General features: G+C 44.0%; 1 protein-coding gene across 4 annotated transcripts in view; it reads right to left on the bottom strand.

Moving 5' to 3' along the window:
• TEAD1 (TEA domain transcription factor 1) overlaps positions 1-27,948 on the bottom strand; it is a 153,229-nt gene that overhangs the window by 16,925 nt on the left and 108,356 nt on the right. For 2 of the 4 annotated variants that reach the window (XM_066320590.1, XM_066320589.1), the window contains exons 3-9: positions 26,196-26,260; positions 23,252-23,314; positions 13,653-13,787; positions 13,413-13,459; positions 12,903-12,964; positions 10,852-10,976; positions 1,392-1,565 (exon numbers count right to left, since the gene is read on the bottom strand). In XM_066320590.1, the coding sequence (XP_066176687.1) occupies positions 1,392-1,565; positions 10,852-10,976; positions 12,903-12,964; positions 13,413-13,459; positions 13,653-13,787; positions 23,252-23,314; positions 26,196-26,260 (671 nt within the window). Of the gene's footprint in view, positions 1-1,391; positions 1,566-10,851; positions 10,977-12,902; positions 12,965-13,412; positions 13,460-13,652; positions 13,788-15,003; positions 15,016-23,251; positions 23,315-23,402; positions 23,466-26,195; positions 26,261-27,948 lie in introns of all 4 variants that reach the window. The other 2 variants (XM_066320591.1, XM_066320592.1) reach the window with 2 other exon arrangements.

Raw genomic sequence — 27,948 nt, 5'->3', positions numbered from 1 at the left:
CTGGTCCCACCTCTGAAAAACCTTTTTTGCTGTACCTCATCCCTCTGCTTCCCTGCAGGCTCCTTATCCCAAATGCTCCCTCTTCCCACTGCCTCCCTCTTTTAGACCCCACATTTTCACCAGGCCACTGATGCTCACTGTGTTTCAGCTCCCACTCCTCTGCTGTCTCCTCCTTCTGGTCTCTTTGCTCAGCCAGCCCTCAAATACTTGGTCTACAACTCCCAGACCCAGTTTTAAGCCCCATGAATTTCTCAACGGGTTTCTTCTGCAGTCCAGCACAAGCTTCTGCTCAGTGGCTTAGTTCTTCACCATCCAGATTTGAGAAAAAAAGTTTCCCTCATTCCAGTTTCCACTCCTAAATCTGGTGCCACAGAAGCTCTTGGAAAGATAGGAAGTCTGGGGAATTTATAAGCTGCAGAGTATTTCTAATCCCACAGATAAATGCCAGGAAATCTGGTCATAGGCAGTGGTTCCAGATCAACCTTTTCTGGTTTCAGCCTCAACATGTCCACTCTGTAATTAAACCCTTAATATCCCCCTTTTATTGAAGCTTTAAAAGAAAAAAATTAAATGCTTAGATGATAACTGCTGCTATATAAAGGAGTATGCCACAAAAAAGTTCCCCAACAAATTAGTGAGTATAAAAAGCTTCGTCATAAGCATGAGGCTCTACCTGCAGATTTGCTGATCCTTTTTTGTGAATCTTTTAGAAATTGGACTTGGCAGATGGTTGGACTAAATGATCTTAGAGGCCTTTTCCAACCTAAATTATTTTACTATTTTGTGATTATATTGCTAACACAAGATTTTGCATATAGAATAAGAAAAACCTGGCTTATCAACATGTGTCTCGACTAGATCAATACGCAGCATCCCAGCCCTCCATCCAAATTATTTTTTTCACCCTTGTTCTGAACATGCTAAGTTATGGAGCAGAGTCCTGTGGCTGACTAACAAAAAGAGAAGGAAAAAGCAGATGTGCTTCAAGAAGACCCTCCCAGGCTCACAGCTCTCTCAGTTCCCATCCTGCTTGGTCCCCTCTGCATGAGCGTGGACTGATCTTGCACTACTTGCACTTGGCAGAAGCTGCACCTGGGAAACACTCAAAGGCAGGCTCCATTCCCGTGCTTTTCCTTGGACCACTAGATGGCAGTTCCCCATCTCCAAAGGGGGCTCTGGGTACCTGCTGGCTGCTGCCCAGCGGCTGCAGAGCCAGGCAGAGCTGGGGCACATCTGCCTCTGCTGCCCTGGCTCCTGGGGAGCTGCCAGCAAAGGGGCCACCTGAAGGGCAAACAGCTCTGCACCCGTGCACGGTAACAGAGGGGATTTCCACAGGCACCCCACACAGCCCTCCTGGACACCAGAGGTCCCCCCTACCACGCCTTACTCACCCAGAATTTTACGAGGAAGAAAGCGTTTTGAGGCCCCTTCCCAAAGAGCTCCTTCAGGCCGCCCTTCTTTTCAGGGAATTTGTCATAAATCTGACGAATGTCCACCGACTCGAGCAAGGGGTCGCTGTAAGAATGGTTGGCGTGTCCAATGTGCACGAAGAGGTGTTTATTGTACTGCAAAGGAGAAAGGGGAAAATCAGCGCTGTGGGAGGAGAGCAGGGGGTTGTTAGGGCAGGGGGCTGGGCTTTGATGGATTAAACGACTCGCACGGCGCTCCCGGGACTGGGATTTTCTGCAGTTATGGTTTCCACGAACAGCTCCACTGATTGTGTCACAGACCCTTGTGAACAAGGGTTAACATCAAAAAAAACCCCTGTGTCCCCACTGCAAACCCCAAAGCACGGGCCTCTGCAAGGGGGTAATTTACACTGCAAGACCCAGTGGCAGCACAGTGATAAAAAGCCCTCCACTGAGCATAAAAAGATGAATGCGCTCAGGAGGAAAGCCTGTTTTTGCTCCTTTAAACAGTGCCTTTTAATGTCCTGTGTCCTCAGAGCCTGAATTTCTGCTCGTGCCACAGAGCCCACTCACGCACGCCGCCTGCTTGTCTACTAAAAAGCCCCAAACCTCCATCTGCAGCACATCTCAACTAAAAGAGACGGAAGGGATTTCCTTTTAACTGCAGGGTGACAGTAACAAGAAAGCCAGTTACTCTGTGTTGCTGTTCCTATAGACATTGTTCTCCTGTATTTTGCCCCATGTAATATTAAAGAGCCCAACTTTTCCCCCTTCCCTTGGGAGCCAGCTCCGTAGATGCGCATCCCTCCCCAAACACATTCAGCTTCAATTTCCTATTCCTTAACTTCATCCCAGCACACCTCACTATAATCACAGGAATCCCCTGGGCAGTGCCACTCCTGCCTGGGGGAAATCCTTGGCCCAGTGAAGTCCACTCCAAAGGAGTCCAACATGATCTTTTAGGGGCTGCCATTCCTCCAAGAGAACCTTTCAGCGCCCAAAGCAAAAGTGGAAGGATGAACACCAAAGAGCCTCCACCAGTCAATCAGCACCTCCCAGGGTCATGACAGCAGAGTGAAGGAGCTCCACGGCGGCAGGATTAACCACTGAGGGCTTTTCACCACGCAGCTCACAAAACATTTTGCTAACTCAGTTAAGAGAAAGCTGATATGCAGTCAATGAACACTAGAGAACCCTGTCACATTGAACAGATGCTGTATATAAGGGGCAATTCCCAAAAGCTAGCCACAAATAAAATATTTAAAACCCCAAAGCAAACCTCATTTAAGCTATTTTGTTTACAATGTACCTGCTGAATGAACAAATTGAAGTGACAAATCTAAATGAATTGGGCAACCACTCAGAGCCTTCCTTCGGTGTGAGCAGAGTCTTCCCTAGCAGATGTCCAAAACTCTGGGGAAAAGGAAATGGACTGGCTAGATTTCTGCACTTAGGAAATGAAATTGAAATCTATTAAAAAATCATCTAGCACAGTGAAATCTGAATTTAGAACCAGAGAACGCTCATCTGGGTACGGGACCAAAACTGAGATACAGCCTGTATTTTTTTGCAGGGTTGTATTTCTCTCTAAATTTTCTGGAAGAAAAAAGGAAAACATAACATCTCATTAAATCATTTCCACAAACAAAAAAATTTGGGGATCGCTGCTTCTCAGTCTTGTCTGCTGGAGTTGCTCCAGGTTGTACAAACAACCACATTTTTATGGAAACAGGATCAAAGGCTCAGATTCTCCTGTAAATTGTCCTCCTCCCCAAAAGCGTGTCTCTCTCCCAGCCCGAAGATGGCTGTGGAGGGAAGGGGGAAGGGAGAGCTGTATTTTACAGTTTGGCCACTGCAAACTCCCAAGACAATCCACACACTGTACCTTATTCTGCAAGCCAGGCAAATACACAAATTGCCCAGTATCCCAACTTCAGTAAAAGCAAACACATTTATAGGGGCTTGGCACATGAAGTCTTAATACTCTTTAAATATAAAAGCAGAGCTGGAGGCAGCTGCAAAGCTGCCACAGTTGTCTGCTGAGCTCGCCAAAGCACCAGATGCTGCTGCAGCAAAATTTCTGAGCGGGTACAGTAGGACAGATGGTATGACATCACCTGACAACATTCTTAGGACAGAAATGTTTATTTTGATATTGCAATGTGTGATTATTTTCTCCTTATGTTGCTGCAATTCCTATGCTAAGTACAATCATTACTAAGCTAATTAGACATGGCATATTTCTGCGAACTAACAAACGAAAATGCAATACTGGAGCAGGGGAAATGGATACTGAAATGATCCCTATCGTTTTCAGACAAACACGCGCCACGACAGGAACTGATACACAGATAAAGGCAGAGGAGCAAAGTTTTCTGCCTGTATTTTTGAGCCCATTAGTGCCTGGAAAGCTTGAAAACATCCTCATTACATTGAGAATTCACTGTTGATTTAGACTGAGTTATTCCAGAGTCACTGAAGTACATTAGTTGCTGAGGAATTTACTCACTCTGCAGCATTTAAAGGATTTGCATCTGGCATCAGGGCAATAACGTGCTTTAGATGCCATAAACCATCACAAGTCAAATCCTGTGTTTTCTAAGTACACGAGTACACAAAAACCAGGAAGAACATTTTCAGCTCCGTCTCCTGTGTCTGCACTACACGACATGCCCTGGAGATGGCTGCCTCTTAAAGCTGAGCTCCTTCCCCTAGAAAAATTCTAACTATCCAAAGAATGCAGTAAAGCCATGAAATATGACTGTTGTCAAATAATACCACGAGAAAAATTATAATCCACTTAGGAATTTAAAAGAACCAAGACAAATTGCCAATGGCAGGGGATGCAAGCATTAAAGCTGGTGCAGAACAAAGACAAACCACCTATATCTGCTTTATCAGCCAGCACATACATTTGTAGGAGCTCCTCACCAGTTTTGCACTTATATGCTGACACAACCATACAGATCAGCACGTGGGGGGTGAACGGCTCCCCATCCACAGGGTGATGTAGGTGGAAGCATGGAAGGCAGGTGGCCTGAGAGGGGGCAGCTATTCCTGTGGGAATGACCTTGCCCATGGGCACAGCACCCTGAGTGCAAGGGTGCTGCACCCTCCTGCTGCCCCCAGGGGCACAGCCTGATTTAACCCTCCCAAATCCCACTGGCAGGGCTGGCAGTCACCTGCCCCAGCAGCGATTGTACTTCTGGGGGGGACAGGAGCCAGGTGGGGTGGGCAGCCTGGAACCCAGGCACTGGTGTACCAGCAGTCTGTGTGCAGCTCTAACCCCAACCCTGCCCAGCCTCAGCCCCGCTGTCTCGCCGTATCTCGTAAATCTGAAACTCTTTAATTTCCTGCTGATGTAAGAAAATCACTCAGTCTGCCAACAAGTTTTCTTATTTCTACCAAAACACTAGTAACTGAATATTTAACTCCTGCTGCTGTTGTCCTCCAGTGAAGCAGATTGGGAGTTATAAACATGACATTTTAATGCTATAACTGGAGTCTGTACCAAATCCTGTTGTTAAGGTTTTTTAACATGTTCCTGTGAAATGTTAACTGAACTTTCTGTGCTGTATGCTATGGTACAGCTGCATGGGCAACCTGGTCTCTCAGGGACCTCCTTGCCTGGATCTGCTCAGGGATTGAATCAGAAATGCAAACTAAAAGGGGATTTGGGGTGACTTTATGGCTGCAGAAGTGGAGAGGTAGGGGATGAGGGAAGGCAGTTCCCTGACACCTTAATGTTGCTCCCAGCTACTGCCACAGCAGTCCCAGCATGAAACTGGGACTTGCTGGTTGGGCAAGGTGCTTACACAACGTTTCCATCAGCTTTTCTGCAACAGTGACCAGGCATCGTTCAGTTCTGCCCTGACTGATCCCTGCAGTCCCAGTTCCAGAAGTGCTGAGTGCTCAAATGGGAAAATTATGCCTGACTATAGGAAGCTCTCGATAACATTAAGTATTCTGCAAAATCAAGCTCATGACAAATCAAAGGGGACCCTCAAAATCAGCGGCCCATTCATTCTTTTGCACCTGAACTTCTTGGTTTTGTCAATCGTGAGTAATAATGCTCCTTCATCCAAAAAGACTGCGCTAGCACATCTGTGAAATGCAAATGGAGGGAATTAATAATTCCATTTGGAAGGGAGGTTAGACAGTGCACAGCGAGCAGGGCACGGGGCCACGCATTTCAACAGCAGAAGAAAACAAACTACTGAATAGTTGCTTATCAAAGAAGGGCCATCTACATCTCCACTGAATGCGGCAGAGGAACAAATAAACACGTGAGGCATGTCATTATCTGCTCTCTGCAGAGCAGAGCACGGGGATATTTCCCAACCCCTGAGAGCCCGGCTCTGCAGCCGGGACAAGCGGGTTTGGGGTGGGTGTAGGGGCGGGGGAAGCTGTTGGACGAGTTGGGGAGATGCAGGGCAGAGGCACAGCCAGGTGCAAAGCCCTTGGGGCAGGCAGAGTGGGGAATTCACAGCCACAGCCCACCCCGCTCCAGCGCCAACCCAACCCCTGTGTCCCCTGCACTTCCAATTTTTCCGGGAAATTTCCCTGGCAGCGGATTTGGGGAAAGGACGAGAGGTCCGTGAGGGCAGCAGTGAGAGCACAGGAGCCCCCAGCAGGATTTCCACCCTGGGCTGGCTTTGGGGGATAACTGGTGCTGGTCTCCCAACACACCCAACCACGTTCTGGCCCCAGCACTCTCCCTGCAAAGTCCATGTCTGGCTACAGCTGGGCTGGGGAAGCTGGCCTGGCATTTCCAGCACATCTCCATGGGTCCCCCAGGGATCCTGCTGGATGGGAAGTCTGCTGCCATGCCACAGTTCCACCACAGGAGCCTGTGTCAATACTGGACCTCTTTAAAGTGCTTTCTTGGGACTTCTAACTACAGACACTCGAAAAGGAACACTTCACAGAGTATGACATTTGTATCCCAGGGCTAACATGCAGCTCTCCAGCACAGCAAGACAAATGAGACTTGTGTTTAGTAAAACTTTCTCTGATTCCAGATTAAAATGACCTCAAATCCTGAGTCTGTGGCTCTGAGACATTCATTCTAATGCAATTTGCTTTCTTGTCCTTTCACATCACAAAGACACTAAACCAAAGACTTCCTTGTGAGTGAAATGCTGGACTGAGTTTTATACTGTGTACAAGGAGTATGAAAGGATAAACAATCCTTGCAACAATGGATATTGTTCAAGGATGGAAGGCTTCTTTTGAAAAGATCTCATTTATTTTTCATCACTTAGGTGGTTTGATTAACTTTGGTGAATTTTACTGCATTTGGCTAATGATGGCAGGCTGTTTTTATGGCCCTTGAGCAATTGCTTTCCCTTTCTGGTTCTCAGGCACAATTCTCTCCGGGCTCACAAAGTCCTTTTACAACAACAATAAAACCTGAATTAAAACATAAAGAATGTTATTATTTCTTCACCACTTTTTAAAATACATTTTGAAATTTGGACCTAACACAATCTGACACTCTGGATGGGTGGACTAATACTGAAAATGTCCATCAGTCATGTTCTTTATAGCTCTATATAGATATTTTAAATGTAAAGCTGTCTGAAGGGCTCACAATTTAAATAAATGTGACAGCAAGAGCCAGAAACCTCAAAAAGGAAGAAAGGGCTTTTTTTTGTTGAGTGATGATAGGGTTTTTTTCTCTGATTGAAAATCAGTATATTGAGTGTATATATATACATACATACATATATATATATTATAAAATATTATGAATTATTCTTATTTCAGTTATAGCCTTTGAATTTTATATCTACTTGTGTAGCAGCCAGTTGCTTAGATTCTTTCTAACCTGCTTGCATGCTCAGTTCATATTTGTTAGAGAACATGGGATTGTTTGGTTTAAGCATTTGTCCTGAACTTTCACAGAACCACTACAATAAAAATGGAAAGCTCCCATTAAGGAAAACCTGTCTTGGAAGCAACAGATGGGCACAAAAACTGCTCCATCTGCTGAGAACAGAGTTATGTAGGGCAGGCAATAATCAAAGGTGACTGAAATGCTGCTGCATGGACCTGCAAGGGAAACTTCTACGCACCACTTAGGAATTTTACCTAAGCACAAAATGCCACAAACGGAAAACACAGCTTGACATTTGTAAGCTGAATTGATTTTCATGTAAGAGGAGGAGCAATTTTACCCATCCTCAGCTGCAGTCAGTATTCCAGTATTTTGCAACTGTTGTTCCCCAGACTATCTTCTGCCATGCAGAGTTACAGTTATTGTTTCTTTCCTATATTTTTCTCATTTGTAAATGGAACAATTTTGTGTCTAGACAAGGGAAAAGACCAACAGCTGTCCACAAGGGAGAGGACTATGGAGCAGATTTCCAGCCTTCCAGAATGCCCACTCTAAACCAAACTACTAAATTGCTTGGCACTGAGTGTTTTGTTGGGTTTGGTTTTTTTTTTTACTTTTAAACACCAATTGCCATTGGAGGAAGCACAGAAATGCTGAATGCCCCACTCCTATCAGGAATTCCCTGTGGGTGGACCTTTGTGCCCATGCACAGTCCCACTACAGGCCATGGGAGCCACCATGGCTGACAAACCTAAATTTTTAATTTCTGCAGGAATAGGGACTTCAAGGGGCCTGTCAGGATCATCCTGTACACCTTTTTCAATAAAGGTATTTCAATAACTTCCAGGTTACATTTTAAGGTGGAATTGGTCTACTTGCCTCTACTACTATGAAGCTTTGTGGCCTGGTTTTGTGTTGGGAGAGAGAGAGGGAGGAAGAGTCACCTTTTTTTTTTAATGAAACCTTGGAAGCACATTTGATGAAGATAATATTTTATGTAATTTTCTGTGAGAAGTCAGCAATGTAATGAATATATAACTGTCCTATTTCAGAAGATCCAGGAGAACTCCTGTAGCAGCACACAAACACATTCATTTCTGAGGTCAGCAAAGGCACAAAGAAGATGCTGCAATCACACAGCACGTGCCTACATGACCTCATGTGCACATTGTGCAAACACGCACACATCACCTGCCTCGCTGATTTTATTTGAGAAGTAATAAAACCCCATCCTTTCTCTGCTGTGCAAACCATATCTGCAATAAAACATCTCAGCCACACAAAGAAAGGTGTGCAAAGCTACAGGCAGCAGAACTCACATTTCCTGCAATGGCACTACAGGAGGCACTGCAGTAAACCACTAGAGGGTTTGCTCTCACCTCTGAGGAGAGCTCTTGGTGCTTCTTGGAGAGGTCTGTGCATCAGAGACAGGGCAGGCTGGCAGGAGATTTTTGCTCTACAGCAAAAATCCTTCTCCCTTTGCCCTGGGAACTGGCCACACTGCCTCGAGGGTTTTTTTGTTTTTTTTCCCAATGCCATTTCAATGCCAAATAATCAAATTTCCTTAATTCAATGTAAGCAACACTTATCCTTCTCCTGACTCCCCTTTCCCAGGCAGTGATGCCCACAGTGCCATAGGGGCTCATCCTGTGGGTCCCCATGGCACCTGTCTGGGTGCTGCAGGCTGTCCCCATGCAGAGCACCGCCCTACTTGGATGCAAGAATGAACTAAATTGGAAACTGCCTTTTCCTAGAGGCTCATTTTTCCAGAGTTACAGCACACTGCTGTAACTGCTTCTTTTAAAACAAGTCTGGGTAGTTTGATGCTCTTGCTCGTCCTGTAAACCCTCCTGCACAAATGCACTTGAAAGGTGGGTTTCTCAGCAATCCTCTTGCAAGCTGGGACAAGACCCAGTGGGCCTCTGCACCCTCAGGAATTCCAAATAATATTAGTTTCCTCCAAAGAAGGCTTGACACTATTTGTGGGGCCATCCTGGGTAGCCATGCTTCTGTTCAGCCCCTGTTTGCTCCCTTTTACACAAAACCCCTTAGAGACAGAGGAACCACACTCCATCAGCCCACAACATCTAGATTTATGTTCTAAAAACCTATGGAAGAGGGATAATTAGGTGGCAAAACAGCCAATGGAGGGCACAGAAATGAGATTTCATTCGCACACAGACAGCAAGGCTGAGCATCACGGGGCCACATCCTGTTTTCCCAGTAACCTGGAGCCCACACACACACATATCCTGGCGTGGGGCAGGCTGGGGATGGCAGAAACCAGCAGGACATGTTACATGGGGTCAGCAGGGGCTGGGAAACCTGTGCATGGCTGAGGGTGACCGATGGGAAAACCTGGATGCCGCGCTTTGGGAGCAGAAATCCAAACTGCTGCCTGGATGGACTCGGGGCTGGGGGTGGAGGAGGTGTTCCAGAGTGGTCTGGAGGACACTAAGGTGAAGCCACCAGAGCCAGGATTGCCATGACACCACGGGAAGGCAAAGGGCTTCCAGGGAAACCGTGAATGCCCAACAGTCAGGTGAGTGCTGAGAGATCCGCACCTGCTGCCAAACATTCCCTACACCTCAAAGCTAATTCAGCCTGGCAAAGTGTGACATTTGGCAAATCAGCACGCTGCCACGTGTTTGGTGCATGAATAGCTGAGATATGGTGCACTTTCACAGGGATGTATCTCTGCCAGGAGCATTCCTCTGTTGTAAGGCTTCTGGGCTACATCTCCAATCCCCATTGTGCAGGGTAAACACTCCTCGGATAACACCCCTGGCCAGAGCCCATAAATGCTATGGTTTCCAGTGCTGGATTATAGAAAGAAAATGATAGCTTCTCTCTTCTCCAGGCTACTGTATTTTACCAGGAATCTGAACAAGAATGGCCTGTCCATATCACCCATTCAGGACAGTATTTGCTTTTCAGAAATTATCTCGGAAAAAAATTCTCAGGTTCAAGCTGAAAGAAGTTCTTTCAATTTATTTGTGATGCCGTAGAATCAGTGCTAGGCTACCAAGAAATGCTCTAGGTAAATATATGGTGATTAATGTCACGGTTCAAGGCTTACTGGAGTAAATGAAATATTACAGCCAGCTTCAGAAACTACCCTCGCAGGTATAGTATGCAGACTAAAAATTAAAAGTAAATTAAAAACTTCATAAGAAAAAAAAAATAAATCCAGTACGCAATATGCACACTTTCTGTGCAAGCCCTTAATTTTGTTTTGGTTAGGAAACAGATTAGGCTTTAACTTCGAGTTCAAGCACTGAATTCTTGCCAAGTACACAATGCAATTTGGTACACCTGCTAAACTAGGTCAGCAGCGAGGCAGGCGCCAGAGCAAACCCTGCCTGCTTTCACAGAGGCCTCTCGCTCTGCAAATGGGGAGAAAGAGGGCAAGAAAGGAAAACACAGTCCTAGGGTGTAAGGAATATTGCACAGAGCAGCAGTGAGCACAGAGACACTGGGTGTATTCCATCAGACAGGATGGAAGGCATGCCCACAGGGTGGGGAGCACAGGAGAAAAGCTGAAGATCAGGAGTAAAGGAGCAAAGCTGAAGATCAGCGGGCACAAGGGCAATAAATACTTACTGATTCAGGATCCCTCTGCTGCTCAAGGAAAGCTGAAAATTCCACCAGCCTGAGCTTGGTCGTACCAATCGATCGGCCCTGCCACGCAGGGACTGAGGGAGCTGGAGCTGATGTGGGCTCAAAGCCTGGAACAGAGGAAACATCTTCGTGAAGAAGCTGACATTTCCTCAGTTTATATTTTCTCAATTAAATATAATTGGGAATTATGCATGTAGCCCTTGGATATTTATATTAATTTTAGCCTGTAATTAATTCAGAATGAGTTAAAATTGGAAAAACTCAGGCCAATATGTAGAAAAAGAGGTGCCAGCCCAGCAATCTAATAATGGCAGAAAGAAAAGATCTACTACTTTGTTTCCTTGGGGCTGTAACTCGCTGTAGAATTTTTGTTTAAATTATATACTAGATTACACAGATTTATAGAGACTTCACCTAGACCTACAGCTGCACCCTTCCTTAGAAACTGACATTACTGCCTTGGGAGTCAAGAGAACTGGTTTCTACTTCTGGCTCCTAATGTGCCACACGTTTCAAGTAAATCACCCCTCTTTTTGCCTATTTCTTCTGCCACTCACAATTCCCCTCTCCTATTTAGAGTACAAGCTTTCCAAGGCAGGGACTGTCTCTTACTATGTATTTGCACATTGGGTCTTGACTTCTTTTGGAGCTTTTAGGCATCATTATGCTACAGCTAATAATAAATAATTACTGTAGAGAGCTGAATCATACCCTAGAAAGAAAAAAAAAAAAGTTTTAAATTGATAATAAAGAGAGAATGACATGAGAAGGGATGTTAACCACCCTCTCTAATTCACCTCAAGAGAAGGAATAAATGCTATCTTTTGGTCCTCATTGCAGAAAATTGGAGGAGAAGGAAAGAAAACTGTAAAGGAAGAGGAAAAGGCAGTAGCTTCAAGGCAAAGCTCATCTTGGGAGAGACACAGGACCAAGAAAAGCAGGGGAGAGGCACCAAAGGTACGAGAACAAAGATTGTCCTGAAATATATCCCGAGAAGCAGGGACAGGTCAGAGGCAGTGTGTCCATATCCCATAATGGGAATGTGGTACCTGACTCCCAACCCTCAAATTTAGGCAATGAAGGTGTGAGGCTTGTGCAAAACAGGGAATTACAAATGTCACTGGCTAGACATGAACGGGAATTCTAATGAAGGCAAAAACTCATGCACGAGTTTTGTCTGACGTGGAAATACCAATATTCCTATTCTGAGAGAAAACATGGAAGGATAAAAGAAGGTGATAGAAAATACCTGTCTCAGAACATAATGTTATAAATTAGGGATGTCAAGAAAAAGGCATTCTCATGACTGCAGAAAAATAGCTTTAGTTCAGAGCATTAAATAGCAGCAAGTTAGAAAATCATAAAGAATTGGGTAAGAGTCAAAAACCTGCAGCACAGAGTTAGAAGCATTTGGGTCATTTGGCAACTGAGATGTAACATGAGAAATCATCTGCAAAGGAATAATGACCTTTCCTGAAATCAGGCATGGAAGGAACCTGGGAAAAGGAGCAGGGAAGTAGCCATGGGAAGGGCTTGATCATGGAATTCAGAATAAAATTAGGTACTTATCAAAGTGGTACCAGACAAAGCAGGACCTCCAGGAGGGGACGAGTTACAAACAACCTGATACACAGAGAAGTTTGATACTTAAGACTAAACATATATGATTTTGGAAGAGGGTTTAGTCTCAGTTTAAAATAAATTAAGGTGTATTCTTGGTACACAGCTATTCTAAAAGAAACCTTCATCCTATTACTCATTTTTTACAGTCATTCCTACAATATGGAGCGCTGACTGGAAATCACACATCACAACTCCTTGCATACACATTAGTGCTTTCTACCTAAAAAAACTCCAAACACAATGATTTTCCCTAAGATACAAGCAATAATAGGACACTGGGATTGGTGTTTCCTTTGGCTGGAGAGAACATGAGATCCTGAGTAGCGGCTCTGCCCAGGTCAGAAGTTAATACATCACATTCAGTACAAAATTCAAGTATTTTTGAGGCAGAGGATAAATGGGAGAATTACCTGAAATGGGAGCTGTGACTGATGGCTGTATAGGATAGGCCTGCTGAACGAATGGCTTGACGCTGGAAGAAAGAGGTACACAAAAATCACCCACTGTGCCATCCACAGGAAATTCCATCAGACTCACACAGTATAGGAAAATAGGTGGCTGATGACCTTTACCCACAAACATATCTCTTCCCTGCAGAGCATATTTAACGGGCAGACAGCACAGAGGGAAGAGAGGGGATGAGAATTACACCTAGGGATGGGCATTGCTGGGACTCCCAGAGGACACTGAACTACAGAGACACAAAGGAGGGTACCCATCCAGCATCCAGCCTCAGTTTTGAGCTTTGGGATCCCTTATAACTGTTTGAATGTGAGTTCACATCACTATAAAGACTCTTTCTTTCTCTAAAACTATCTTCACCTCCTTTTGGGAAAAATTTGCAAGTTCTTGCTTCTCACAGAGTGCACAAGCCACCCTTCACACTGCATAGAGAAACACATTTGAATTTTCAGACTTACTCTTGTGAGGATCCAGGCTGCCCCGTTTGAATCATGCCCGGCCAAAACTGAAAGAGGAAAAACAAACACACAGGCCCACAGTTGTTCTCTTTGTTGGAAGTAACTTTGGGTATTTTTGAACAAGCATGATTCCTTTTGCAAACTCAAGTCAAAGCATTAATCCATTCATCCCATCTCAGTTTTTGACTGAGCATTGTTAGGGAATACAGGGATTTTTTTGGGACTCGGCTAATGACTTACCCCAGGTGCCCCAGGAAATGTAGGACGGGGAATTCCTGGCAGGCCCAGCTTGTTGTGAATAGCAGTAGCTGAGACTATCTGAGCTGATGACATTGCTGCCATGTGCTGGAGTGCTTTGTCCTTTGCTGTCTGATCCTTTAATATGACAATTACACGGAGTCTTAAAACATTTGGCACAACAAACGACGTTAAATAAACTGCAGCTACAAGCACACAACTAAAAACTTAAAAAGCCACACAGAAAATGCAAAAAATAGCAAACCATGCAGGGAAAAAAAAAAAAAATACAGCACGGAGGCTAACACTCCAACTACCTCAAGGCAAAACCTCCTCTCAGACATGCATGGTAGACCTGAATTCTCACAGTCTGCTCTGCCAACACACAGGAAAGCTCCGGGAGAGCAAACTACTGCCCACTTGTTTATCTGGGCAAATCCTGATTTTAAATCAGGCTGGGCTAAACAGGGTGTGCTCCCGAGGCTCAGCTCTGCCTGCAGGACAGGGAGCACTGAGATTTGAGCTCTATCATTTCCATCTAAGAGAAGCTTGCCTTTTGTACTGCACTGTAAAATGAGAACACAGAACTGAGGAGCAAACAGGGACAGTTTTCCTCATGCTTATGGGGCTTAGAGACATTTTGGATTCAGCTTTGTGACAAGCATTTCGAAAGTTAGGTCACTAAGATGGAAATAATAACATCTTTAAATTTTCAGTTGTGGTATTTTACTGGTTTAGTGTTCTCAAAGAAAGGCATCAGCCACAAAATTCCTGCGTTTTTTTTCAGCACACAGGAATGAGTTTAGGAAAAGGTGGGTTGTTATTGGTTACTTGTATTAGAGCAGCACTTGGAGTCCCAGCCACTGCCAGTCAGGTATGGTCACAGGACAGAAATGGAAGGCCTCTTAATGCAACAGAGTTAATCAGGGGGATGTCTTAGGTCAGGAAAAACGAGTAAACACAGACTGTTACACGCTGGTAAAGCAGGGTTCCTCATCCAGAAGTACTGGATTAATCAGTACCAATATTTAGGTGTGTCACTTAGAATGAAGGAACACAAGTAGTATTAGGCAAGGATGTTTTTGGATTGGTTTGTTTGTTTTTTTTCTGGTTTTATTTTACAAGCAAAGTAGCAAGCATGCTGGCAAGAGGTGCATGCTCTTATGTATGACATATGACTTTGCACATATGCTCCCTCTTAAGCTTGTATGTAGTAGTACTATAGGTGAGCAGTTTCTTCCTTTGAATAGCTCCTTTAGAAACAGCACAGGCTGAAAGTACAGGAAAAGCTAGCCAAAAAATTCTGCCAAGCACAGCTAAGGTACATAATACTTGGTTTAGTCAAAATACTTACCATGCTTGTTACCTGGATACAACAACAAACAGTTTATTAAAATGCTTGTGTAGAATAGCAGACTCTTAGCAAAATATGAACAAAATAGTAAGAGACAAAGGAAGAGCAGTTTGCTCAACATTAAATATCAGCTTTAAACAAATGCGTTATTTTCACCCAGGGTCTGATTCATTAAAAGGGGGAGAAAAAAGGATTAAAAAAACCAACCACAACAACAACAAGACCCTGGGGAGAAACAACCTTCGGCGCCCTGTGTGAAAGCTGCGGATACAGAAGGAGAGGGATTGTTGCTGAGTGTGTTTCCCTGAGCTGTGCAAGGAGCCCCTGTGGGACACAGCCTGGAGAGCAGCAGGTGGAGCAGGGCAGGAGCTGCTCCAGCATCATTCCCTCTGCACCCTGCAGGGTGTGAGCCTGAAGAACAGCTCTGTACCCAGCTGCCTGAGCAGCTCTAACACCCTGTGCTGGGGGGACACATCCCTCAGTGCAGGGACAAACTCAGCCCTTTCTCAAAACTTGTAGCTTTGCAAAGTAACCACAACCAGTTCTCTGGTTAAGAGCTGGAGGTCAGCCCTGGCTCTCAGCCCTGCCTGCCTCAGGGTGGGAGGGTGTGCACAGGAGGTTTGTGCATGGCACGTTTTACTGGCTGCCTTTGGGGGTCTGCAGACCACCAGGCTAAAAAGATGTTTTGCTGGGTGCTAAGAAGTGGCAGAATTCTAAGGTTCATGCAGCTCCTACATCACTACACTCTCACACAGCAAGGAGGAAGCCCCCATCATGAAAAGATGAAAGTGAGATGTCCTGAAGCAATATGGAGATCTAGCCCTACCAGATTTCTCTGTTTCACCCTTTTTTTTGTAAGCAGAGCTGGCTTGGAAATGCCAAACCATGAGAATTTCACACAGCCTGCTGAATCCTACCAAACACCAACATTCAGGGGATCCCTATCCTGTGTGTGAAATAAATGATAGAAGAGACATGTGCCTCTGGGTCCTAGTAACCTCCAAAACTGTGTGCCCAACTCTTCTGGATCCACTATTAGATGGAACTAAACTAAGGGAGAATTTAAAAGTAAAAACTTTGTCAGAGCTATTAAAGTCCTTTCCTGCTAGTCAGACGAGCCCGAGGTAGGTTTATGTCTATGAAATTGTTCATCTTGCCTTGCTTTATCCCTCTAAAGTCTGGCCAATTCCCTGCTAGGGTTAGTGCAGCTCCAGGAGGAGCTGGAGCATTTCTTTCTGCCTTGTGAGGCACTGAAACCAATAAAGTGCATTAGTTTCTGTAATGTTATTGCCATCCAAGGACTAGAATAGGAGCCTGGACATCCAGCAACAGTTACAGCAGGCAAATCCTACCCTAACAGATGAACTAAGAAAAATTTTTGAAGATTTACACTTCCTTCAAAATCTTCTGGGGAGCTCTTAGTCACTATTACAGTGAATCTGATGATCCTGAATTTTAGGGACAGTGACAGGGATTTCTGGAGGGAGAAAACTTCTTTTGTGACACATAATAGTATGTGCCTTCCTTCTTGCCAATTGCTGCTTTTCACCCTAGAATGATCTGTGTTTTGTGGGGCCATTCATCTCATCCTCTTTGACTGATTACATTTTCAGGAGGATGGGGAGAAAGGAAAAAACCTTTTAGAATGACAGCTCAGAGAGGCAATCCTTGCAACAGGGCTAGTTTGGAGCTGTTTCAACAACCCCCACAGAGTCTCCCACTGATGACAAAATCTGCTCTGGGACATCAGGCCAATACACTCCAGTGGGAAGTTTCATCTTCGGTAGGCTTAGGGATCTTTAGACAGTGGGAAGATCAGCTTTTCTCAAAGCAGCTTTGCATTCAAACATGACAGAAATCAAATTCAAAGTCAGATACAGATACTTCTGAGCTCCTGAGCTGCATTGGCAAAAGAACACCTTCAGCTGCAGGTATTTTTGGAGAGCTGCAAGGTGGTTGCCTGTGCTCTTAAAATCAAGCAGACTTCATGGTCTTCAAAAATAAATGGGATAACCTCATTTTAAAGCTCCTTATTTAGATTGCAATATCAGCTTCTCTGCCACTTAAAAACAAGTATATGTTGGGGTTTTTTCATGCTGTAATAGAGAGCACTGGTAACCAGGAGGGAATGAGGCTCTACCTATCACTGCAAGGCGGCCGCTTCTGGGATGAAACTTGGTAACAGATTAATAACACACAATGGTATTACATCACAGTTTAGGCAGCAAGAGAAGTAATATATCCAATTAAAACGGCAGGGGTAATTTACACAGGCAGATTACAGTAATTACCCAAGTTGGAATTTGGCCAGGACAAATGGGTTAACACCCCTACTCTAAGACAGGAACGTTGTGGGATTTTTAATGACTGCAAAATAGTTAAGATTTTGATTTCCTATCTTGTCCAAGACAGAAGGGGTTTGGTTTTGCTCTCACTCTTATTGGTTTGTAAAGCTGGAATAATTTCTTTCAGCTCAGTGTGGTTTACACTGATGTAGTAAAACAGAAGTTTGGCCCAGCGTGCTGCAGTCCTGTGCTGAGGTTCAGCAGAGGCTTAGGGGGACAGCATCTCCTACTGAATCATTAAATCCTGCTGGAGCTCAAGGTATTCCTTGGATAGGTCCCATCTGGCCCTGACCTGGTTTGACCCTACTTAATTGATGAGCTCAGATGGGATTGCTGCTGCCCAGGAATGACACTGGAGTGGGCTGCACTCACACCCCTGCCTTCCCCTCCCCTTATAAAAGTCTTCTGCACAGTGGCACATAATTAGTAATGAATGTTACCAGGGTGGATTTATGGTATAGTCAGTGGAAAACTGGTCTAGTTCCACTAAATCCCTAAAATATCATCTCTGTAGTGGAGATCAAGATGTGTCTCATGTTTTAGCTGACTGCTTCTGGCTGCAGTTGCACACACTTTTGTTTTTGGAAGATGTAAGCTCTAAGCATCTAATGCAAGGAGAACGCAACTTTTAATGAATCAGGCCCTTGAGGTTTGCTTTTCAAAATTTGTTTTGGAATGCAAAATACATAGATAAATTAGATAATAATAATTCCCCAGTATCATCCAATTATAAATCTTAATATCTATAAAAGCCCCACATGAAACAAGAGTTCTACATGACAAGCACAAAAGGATTTGTGCTTGACTTTCTTTTAATCCAACATAAACAGAAGAATAATTCAATCAATCAGTTCAAACAAGTTCTTAAGCAAAAAAATAAAAACTGTTATCCCAGAATGATAAACGGGGCTTTGAACACCATGTTATCTATGACTTTGGGAGGAAAAAAAAAAATCTAAGACAGCATGAGGAAAAGTAAGCATGACAAAACAGTATTAATCAAGAAGTCCTAAAACCTGTACCAATATTTAAAATGCAAAACTTTTCAGTTAAGAAAAAAAAAAAAAAAAAAAAAAAAGACATAAGAAACAACAAGTTGTTCACAAAATGGATGTTACAGTAACACTAGCATAAAATAGCTTCCTAATAAGCAATTTTGCAGATGTTATTTCTGCTCAGATCTCGCATTGATTCAAATAACCTTTACAATAATTAGCTGTAGCTCAAAAAAGATAAACAAATCATGACAATATACAATTGTTCTGGACAAAAGATAGAGAGCACTTCAGTGTTTCTAGCCCTGATCTCCAATTTGCTTATTATTAGAGAAGACAGGAGTAAATACAAAAGCTGGCTATTTCAGCCAGGCAATAGCTAATGCCAAGAAGAGAATGCGCATTCAAAGCTGTCCCAACTTGCTGCCTAATGAGTAGCAATTAATCCATCTTATTGTATTTCAAAATGCTGAAGACTCCATTCACATCAAAGGGAATTTTTCAAGGCTTTTATCATTGTTCATTTAAAAAAGTATAGAGCTATCTTTAGCATTTTATAATTGACAACAATATTTTCTTTCTATCCCTAAATGCGGAATGTAGAATAATGGATTTAAAAACATGTAATAGATGTGAACTGTAGGCATTTTAATGTGGGGTTTTTTTGTCTCTAATTAATCTTGCACTATGAAAAAAATCTGATATGAAAGCCTAAGATAGATGTACATCCTGCTGTGAACACCTTTACTCTCTGTTTATGTACAACTTCCAATCCATCTTTTGTCCTGAATGGACAGAGGTGACTTTGGCTCCCTGTCAGTGCAAAGGTGGGAAAGGCTGTGACCTGACACTGTGGACTGGTGTATTTGACACAGAGACACAACACTGGAGTGTAAAAACTCTGCTTTGCCTCCTCCAGCCTCTGTGTGAGAGGAAATGCCACAAAGAGGAGCCGCCTTTCAGATCTGTCTCCAAGGACAACTTTATCTCAGCCTCTCTTCCCGTTTCCATGAGATTAAACTTCTCTAACTTCAGGAAGATTTTAATAACCTCAGTATATTAAGATTAAAACCTCTAAAATAGGTGTGTTTTCCTGCTGCAAAGAGAATGAAAATGTATGACATCCCTGGAAGGGCTGAGGGGACATCCTTTTTACTGGTGGTCTTCAAGAGCAGCAATAGCATTTACAGGTGAAACTTCACTTCCTTGCACGCTAAGGATCCATACATCCAGTGACTGCAGGCACTTTTCATTGAAGAGAAGGGACTTTGCTGGACCAAGCAGACTTCATGGCATGCAGGTGAGTTTTCTGCCTCTTAGGAAAGCTTCCAGTGCCCTGTGTGCAGGTAGTTTTGAGATCCTTCCATCCTTGTGGACTTTTGCAGAACACTAACACAAGAAGATTTGCCCAAGTCCTCTCCTCGCCATGAGCAGGTTGCAGATCAAGGCAGGACAGTAAGATCTCTTGGTACAAAATAAATTCAGCAGCTACTTGGGGGAAAAGGGTGATTTCTGCAAACATTGTGTCAAACTAGGGGGCCAGGAGCTGGGGCCAATGGGACAGATAGATCAGACACATCTCAAAAGAAAATTGACACCAGATGCATATGGGATTTTTTTTAGAGCAGTAACTGCTTCCCTGGGTGACACCAATCACAGGTTTTACAAGTGGAAGCTCACTGTTAAAAGGGTGAGTTGGCCTGGGTGGGAAGCACAGAATCATAGAATGGTTTGGTTGGAAGGGACCTTAAAAATCATCTGGCTCCAAGCCCACTGCTAGTGGGACTGTTTTCAAAGGTCACCTCTCACTAGACCAGGTTGCTCCAAACACCATCCAGCCTGGCCCTGAACACTGCCAGGGCTGAGGCATCCACAGCTTCTCCGGGCAACCTTTCCTAGAGCCTCACCACCCTCACTGTATTTTTTTTTCTCCTAATATCTAATCTAAACCTATTCTCTTTCTGTTTGAAGTCGTTCCTCTTTGCCCCGTCAGTAAAAAATGCAAACAATCATAGGTGTAAAAAAATGTGCATTTTATCTTCTCCTTGGTCAGCCCTTCACCAGGGAATGCACACAGCACTCACTCCAGGACAGCAAGAGCCCATCATCTTTCCAAGGATATTGATGGGGCTTTTCAGGCTGCTGCCAAAATTGGTCCCCGTTGAAACAAGGAGAACTCAGAGGTGCTGGAATGTATCCATCTGTCCTCCTTTTGCACCAGTAATGTCCTTCTCAGGCAGCTTTTGAAGTCCTCTGCAAACTGCTTTGGCAGGTGGGAATTGGACTAAATGATCTCCAGAGGTATCTTTCAGTCCCAACTAGGTCATGATTCTGGGTGATCCTAGGGGACAGTGGGCCATACAGATGGTTCAACATAGGAATAGTAAGAAAAACGGGCAGTAGCACTAATAAAATGTCTGGAGAAGCAAAATTCCATCTTGGGTTCAAAGCCAGCAGCTTCTACCACCTCCAGGGAGCAATTGCAGCAAGAGGAATGAGAGCTCTCTTCTTCACAAAGGAGCTCCTTTATGGCACCTTCTTCCATCAAAGTTTCACCTCCTCAGTGTGGGGAGGAAAAGGCCAGTGGGAGGCTGCCCCTTCTCCAGCAGGGACCAGTGCTGGGGCAGGTCCATCCCACGGCTCCTGCTTCACTGAGACCAGCACTGGCAATGAAAAAAAGAGAGAGGTGGGGAGAGCCTGGCTCCTTCACCCTTCCTGGGCACTCCTGAGGCTGGGGGCTGTGCAGGAGGAACTGGGGCAGTGCCAGGGCTCCGGAAGGAGCTCATCCCACAGCAGCACGGGCACTCAGGAGCAAGGACAAGACTCACTGAGGGAGGATCCACTGAGGGAGCAACTTCTGCCAGCGAGGCCAGGGGTCAGCAAAGCTCTGCCACCTGCATGCCTCCTGTCCCCACCGTGGTGTGGCAGAGAGGTGAAGCAAACACCTCTGCAGAGTGTTGGAGGCTGGAGCTGGGGAATCTTCCTGAGGCCATCAGTTCCTACAGGGAAATGGCAGCTGCTCCACTTCCCAGTCAGCACTGGGGGAGCTGCAGCCCACGGGCAGGTGAGAAAGGACAACAGGGTATGAAGCCCTTACAAAATATTTTGTTGTCCAAGCAGATCTTCCCTTCTTCAGGCGACTCCTCAAAACGAAAATTCCTTCCAGATCTCTGTTTACTGCAAATGTCATCTAGACTAGATGAAATATTCTTAGGGTCTGGCTACTTCTGTTCTTTGGAAAGCTTCAACATAAATCAGACAGCAGGTGCAGTATAGTTTGAAATGTTTTTTTGCTTTGTAAGTGGTGTAACATTTTAAGGTATTTTGGTCAATAAGAAAGTGAAATGTTTTAGAACAGTAAATCCAATAATTGTGTTCAGCTCCTAGCCTGTATTTTGTACCTACGTGGTCTTCCTGACTTTTGCAGCCCTGAGCTCTCATCAGTCCTCTAAAACTCCAGGAGCTGCTGGTGCTGAGCACCTCTGAAAGTAAGGCCACCTACTTACATACTTAATTTTAGGCATCAAGGCTTGACAAATTGAGCTTAAAATGCTACATGTCTCTGTATTATTGCACCCTCGGTTATTAAAGCAGTACGTTTAAGTCGTCTTAGCCGTTCTCTACGAACCCCAACTGCTCAGCCAGTGCAGCTAAAAAGCCAGCCACCAACAGCCAGACAAGCTTGCCAGCATGCTGCCCTTGAAAAACCCAGTGCTTCTGTCAGGGAGGCCTGTTACAAAGCCAGGCTGTTATTCCTACACTGCAGTTCCAGGATGGGGGTGAGCATCCGCAGCGCTCACCGCTCAGGACCGGGAAGGCACTGCCCGAAATGTTTTGCTTTCCAGCTAGAACAAAAACATGATTTGTTCTCGCATCTGAGTGATGAAAAAGTAAAAAAAAAAAAAAAAAAAAAAAAAAAAAATCCACTCACATTAAAAGAGGAAAAAAAAAGAAAAAAAAGGAGGGAAGTATAAGGTTTACAAGTTTCTTCACTTTTTATTAAAAAAAAAAAAAACCTACAGCAAAAACTGCAAAATTCCCTCTTCCACTTTTAAATAGTGTGGAAAAAAACCCCCAAAACCTCAAGATCTCTGCTGGAAAGCTTGAAAAAACAAGCAATCCAAGAAACCCCTATGAAGCATTTCCAAGAGGTTCATTTCAGCCTTAGAATATATTTTATGGAAGGCAGAGAAAACGGGGACATGTACAATCCATCATGTCAGATTAAGCAAACATACTTAATATTCCCTGAACAGGACTCTGACTGAGGCTCTCCAAAGATTAAACATCAATAATTTACTTTAAAAAAAAATTAAATTTCAGGGAATCTTGTAAATAGTGTGCAACTTGAGGTGATACTAGACTGTAGTCTAGAAACACCATATAGCAATCTGGATAAACTGTGCTCTCTGGCACTTGGAATAAATGATCTGGTTTAAGTATTCTTGACAGCAGTTCAGAAGCACAGACAAAAACATTTGGGAATGATGGAAAACAATTATCACAATTACCCCTTTGGAGAAAGCAAAAAAAAAAAAAAAAAAAAAAAGAAAAAACATAAAAAGCATCTACACAACTGTGCAAAACCCCTGTGTATTTAAATACACTCCTAGCACTCAACTGTTAAAAAGTAAAATAAAAAAAATGGACTAACAGGTTAAAAATCAGATTTAGGTGCTGAGCTGTTACAAAGAGGAGTTCACTTGGCATTTGGACAGTGTTAAAACAACGTTTTTAATGTGGATGCTAGTGCAGAACCCGGGGATTAAACACAAAGAGACACAGACAGCTCCCACATGCAGGAAAAGGAGGTTACAGGCACAGCAGCCCCAGCGCTCGCCCATCACCGCGGGGAGGAGGAAGGGACAGGCATAGCAACCACAAGCCCAAAAGCAGAAAAGCGCATACCTTCAGCTTGGAATGAAAATCACGAGATTTCCTTCTGGCAAGAACCTGAATGTGACTAGACACCTGCAGGGTAGGGGAAGGGAGGAAACAAAGGAAAAGCCTGTAACCATGGAGATGAAAAGCCCCCTACAACTGGGCAAGCCAAACGTACCTTAATGGCGGCTTGAATTTCTCGAACTTTCTTTCTTGCTAAGACCTGTATGTGACTAGACACCTACATTGTTCAGGTTTAACGGGGGGGGAAAAAAAACAACAAACAAAAGAAAAACAAAAAGCAAATCAAATTTTAAATGTCTATTTTTTTCTTGAAAAAAAAAAAAAAAGAAAAAAAAAAAAAGAAACTTTTCTGAGGGGAGGAAGTTATTTGCATCTTCAGTAAGCTCTGCTGTTAAAGATACCACATTCCCAGCCAGATACCAAGCTCTTAGCACCAAGGCTTAAAAATACAGGTCATCACTGCAGTGATTTGATTAAGGAAATTAAAAAAAAAAAAAAAAAAAAAAAAAAAGAAAGAGAAAGGAAAAAATAAAAAAAAAGTGTAACCCACCAGGTTGTACACTCAGCTACAAGACAGAAGACACAGCTCACAGCTGGACGCAGCCCACATGCTTTGGTACCAATCCCATCCGTGCCCAGGCCCTGAGCTCTCATGTGGGGAACCCCAAAGGATTTCTACCCCATCTGTTGGGGATGCAGATGCCCACTCTGACCATTTGCCACTAGGCTTGAGACATAACTTGGCACCATGAAATTTTATCCATTATTTATTGTGCTCTGCAGCTCCAACGAGGAGATTCGGGCTGCATTTTGAGTCCAGTGAAATGCTTTAAATTCTGGCACAAATGATAAAATACTGGCACAACAAAGGTCCCTGTACCCCTGCTGGTTTCCTTGGTAATTTCAGCATCAAGTCTGCCCACAAAACATTTGTGTAACTGGGGACCAGCAACTTGACATCAGCTTGAGTGATGCCCAGGTCTGCCCCTTGGCTGTTTTGCTCAGAAATTTGTGCAAACCCAGCCCTTCACTACACTAGTTATTGGTCAGAAGTTGCTGCCTGTGCAGTGAAGGGTCTGGGCCCAAATTCACATTCCTGTTTACCCAGGGACAGACTGAAATCCATGCTGTTGCTGATGAGGGTTTAATGATGGTGCCCAGCATCACCTGGTAGCACTCAGCATCCTTCAGCCTTCTGTGTGAAGGCTTAAAACCTGCTGTGATGGCAAAAACCACTAAAGGGAAAAATCTGATTCTCATCTGACCCAGGACATACCATATCAGGTGGTGCGCATTTTTCCTACATTAGTTAAAATTCCTGTCTGGGAAAGAACAAAGCAAAAGAAAAGGAGAAACAACGATTTCCTCCTCTGTAAGACTATTCTGTGTCAATAGTACCAAAAAGCCTGGATTTTAGTAGAGAAGCAAACAGTGATGCATCAATGAGCACAGTCCCTGAAGGCCACCTTTGAGAAGCAGCTCAGGAACCAGTTTGCAGTAATTCAGAGTTATACTGCTGCTTACTGAGTGATTTTGCAGTCAAACACCTAGACCGAGTTTTCACACGTGTTCACTTGTTTTGCTTTCAGTGGAATGTTAGTGGTGTTAAGGGTTACACAAGAAGAACAATGGTAACATTTAATCACTCGGTTAAAACTCCAGAGTAGTGACAAACCAACATTTTTAAGCACTCAGTTTTAAGTAACTTTTGCATCACTGCAGAGGGATGTACAGGCACAGAGGCAGACACTGCCACGTGTAAGCCGTCACAGCCCTCCTGTTTTCTTGGCACATGCTGGCCAAGGATCTGACCCCAAACTCTGCATTTTTACCCCTGAGGCAACTTTACTACCTCAGCAGAACTTCCAGCTCCTGAAGTTATGGGCAAGGCAGGGCAGAAGTGGGGGCTTTGTCTTGAGTTTGTGATTTCTTTGCCAGTCTTTGGTTTGTTCCTTTTCACCATGCTGCAGTTCTCCTCCTCTCTGCTGCCTTTTCTCATCCCTCGCACACATGCTTTCTTCCTGACTGACAAGGGACACCACCCAGGGCAAAACAGGACCCAAAATGCTTCAAATCCAAGTGCTGGCAGCTCTGTGTGACCCAGTGCCACCTTCCCCTGCACTGCAGGACATGCAGAGCCTGCCCTTGGTCACACACGTGGCAGGGGGAGAAGGGGAATCTCACACCTGACAGTAAAGCAAGGGACCTCTGCCATTTGTGGGGCGTTTTTCAACAGTGCAGTTTTTCAACTGCATAAACTACACACAGACTGTGCTTTTCTGCAAGGCTGCTGATTGCTGGGAATATTATGAATTAAAGGATTGAGCACTATGAGATAAATTATTGATTATGTGGTAATCCTCTAAAAAAAAACTTAAGGTGGTTTTAAGGTTTATTCTGACTCTTGGATGAATGAAATTTTACCATGGTCAAAGACCAGGAGCCTGCAGGCTCTTAGGGAAATTTTAAAATTATTTTTATATCTGGTAGCAACTACTGGCCATAAGCTGAGAGGATGGTTATGATCAATTCATTTTTATATATTTATCTCTCATATCCAAGAATCATAACCTCTATTATATAGCCAAATTCTCTTAACTTTTAAGAATTTCCATTATTTACCATCTCAAAATAATAATTATAGATTGATATGATAGAGAGAAGTAAGGAACAATGCTTGATGGTTACGCTTCAACTTTTGAATTTTTTTATGAAATATGGGAGGATAGTAGCTTCATTTACAGACACATTAATAAAAAATGAATCCTCACACCACCACAACATAAACCCCAGAGTTTAAAATATTCTCTAAACAGCATGTCTTTAATCTGAGTAGTGAAGTCAATACATCATCCCATCAGAGCTGAAGCACAGACAGCCACTGCAGCCAAAAATGCCAAGTTTTGTCAGTCATTGACATGCATACTTCCCCACTGGATTATTTTACCTGCTTCCTGGTCCGTGTCTTCCCTGTTCTAAGTTTGATGTATCTTGCTATCAATTCATTCCTACCTGAAACAAAGAAAAATTCATGGTAAGGGACAAGCAGCATCACACCCAGAAACACCATCAAACCCCCCACATTTGAACACACGAGCTCCTTGCCTATCAGGTTTGTTTTCTCACACATACTCCACTTTTCTTTGCAAACAAATTGGCAGTATTTCTCATTGTTCACCAATATTTCTCTTCCACCTCCAGCACAGGCACGGCATGTGCCACAGGAACTATGCAGAGCACCAGGAGTTCAGCGTTTGCCCACCAAAGTCCTGCAGCAGTTTACAGGAAGAGAGGCACCTCCTTGGCCAGCAGCAGTGCCCAGTATGATCTCTCACAGGAGAACCTCCCATGCTGGAGCTGACACAAGGTCTGGGCTCCTCTGGTTTTGGTTCCAGCTGCTCCAGGTGCTGTTTGTCCCCCTGGACTCCTAGGGGGAGGAGTGGCTGCTCTTGAGAAGGTCGTGTGCTGCCTGAGCCTAAGCGCCAATCACCCAGATTGTGCCAGCTTCTCTCCAAGTTTTCATTCTGCAAGGAGGACAGCAAAATCTGTCCTTCCTGCCAGGAAGCCTCCCCCAGAGATGGAAATCAGTGTCCCAGTCCAGCAGGTTATCAATCACACCCCTAACTCTACTCGTAGGAGTGGCTGCCCTGTAGTGCTGATGTTCCTGTGGGAGCGGGGCCGATCAACACGGTGGTTTGTTATTCAGAGCTCTGTTTCTCTTGGAAATGTGAAATACTTCCCAGTCTCTAATACGGCCATTTGACTCTTCTTCAGTCACACATTATGCTACCTAATGCAAACTAACATTTTCTATCCAAATAATTTCCTTCCTCAGGATTGCTGACATGGAAGATAACACAAGTTTTATGTGGTGTCCTGTTTATTTTCACTGCATATTACGTTTCTTCTCTGTGAGTTGTAGTAACTTAAATATACTTGTCCAACAAGTCCTAAGTTACAGAGCTATTTGCATTGAGCACAGGGGAAAAGCAGCCTGTGTGCAGAAAATGAGAAAACTGATGTAGCAGTGAGCTGAAAACGGGGAGGTTAAGAAAATAACGTCACCCACCAAGCTATTTTGAAGTGGATGAGTACATAGCTGGGGAATGCAGAAAATTATTTTATCGGCCAGGGCTTCAAACCCTTACAGCTTTCATGTTGTGGGGGAGAGATGAGGAAGTTTTGAAGTAGCCTGCATATGCTTGAAGTGCATTTTATTGACTGAGAGACTGAACACATTTAGTCAAACTAGACATTTTTTCCTCTGTCTCCCCCTCTCAGCCTTATTTTGCACCCTTTGTACCAAATGCCTCATGGTTCCTGTGTCTTTCATTTTGCTAAATGGGTACCAGAACATAAAATATCAAGGTGTTTCAGAGCTGCAGTTTTGTTTTGGTCTGGACTGTGCGCCACGTTTCCCGCAACATGCCGCTGGTTTGTAACTCTCCTGCAGGTCTCTTCAGGACAAACTTCAAGAGGTAAATTTTGCGTGAGCAAACAGTTACACAAACCAGCCACATTTCTGCACACAAATGAGGGATTTCCGTATGCAAACAGAGGAGCAGGTAGTTACCTAATTTCATGCAAAGACCTTGTCTTTAGGCTGAACACGAGTTCTGCAGCCTGTAGTGCTCCCAAAATACTTGCCACTTGCAGTGAACAAGTGCCTTTGTGTACATGGGGTGAAACCAGGGAATGCT

Source organism: Sylvia atricapilla, chromosome 6 (genome assembly GCF_009819655.1).
Source record: "Sylvia atricapilla isolate bSylAtr1 chromosome 6, bSylAtr1.pri, whole genome shotgun sequence".
In the NCBI taxonomy this organism is placed as follows: Eukaryota; Metazoa; Chordata; class Aves; order Passeriformes; family Sylviidae; genus Sylvia; species Sylvia atricapilla.
Note: the sequence above shows the minus strand (reverse complement) of the source record. Positions and strands in the feature narration are given on the sequence as shown.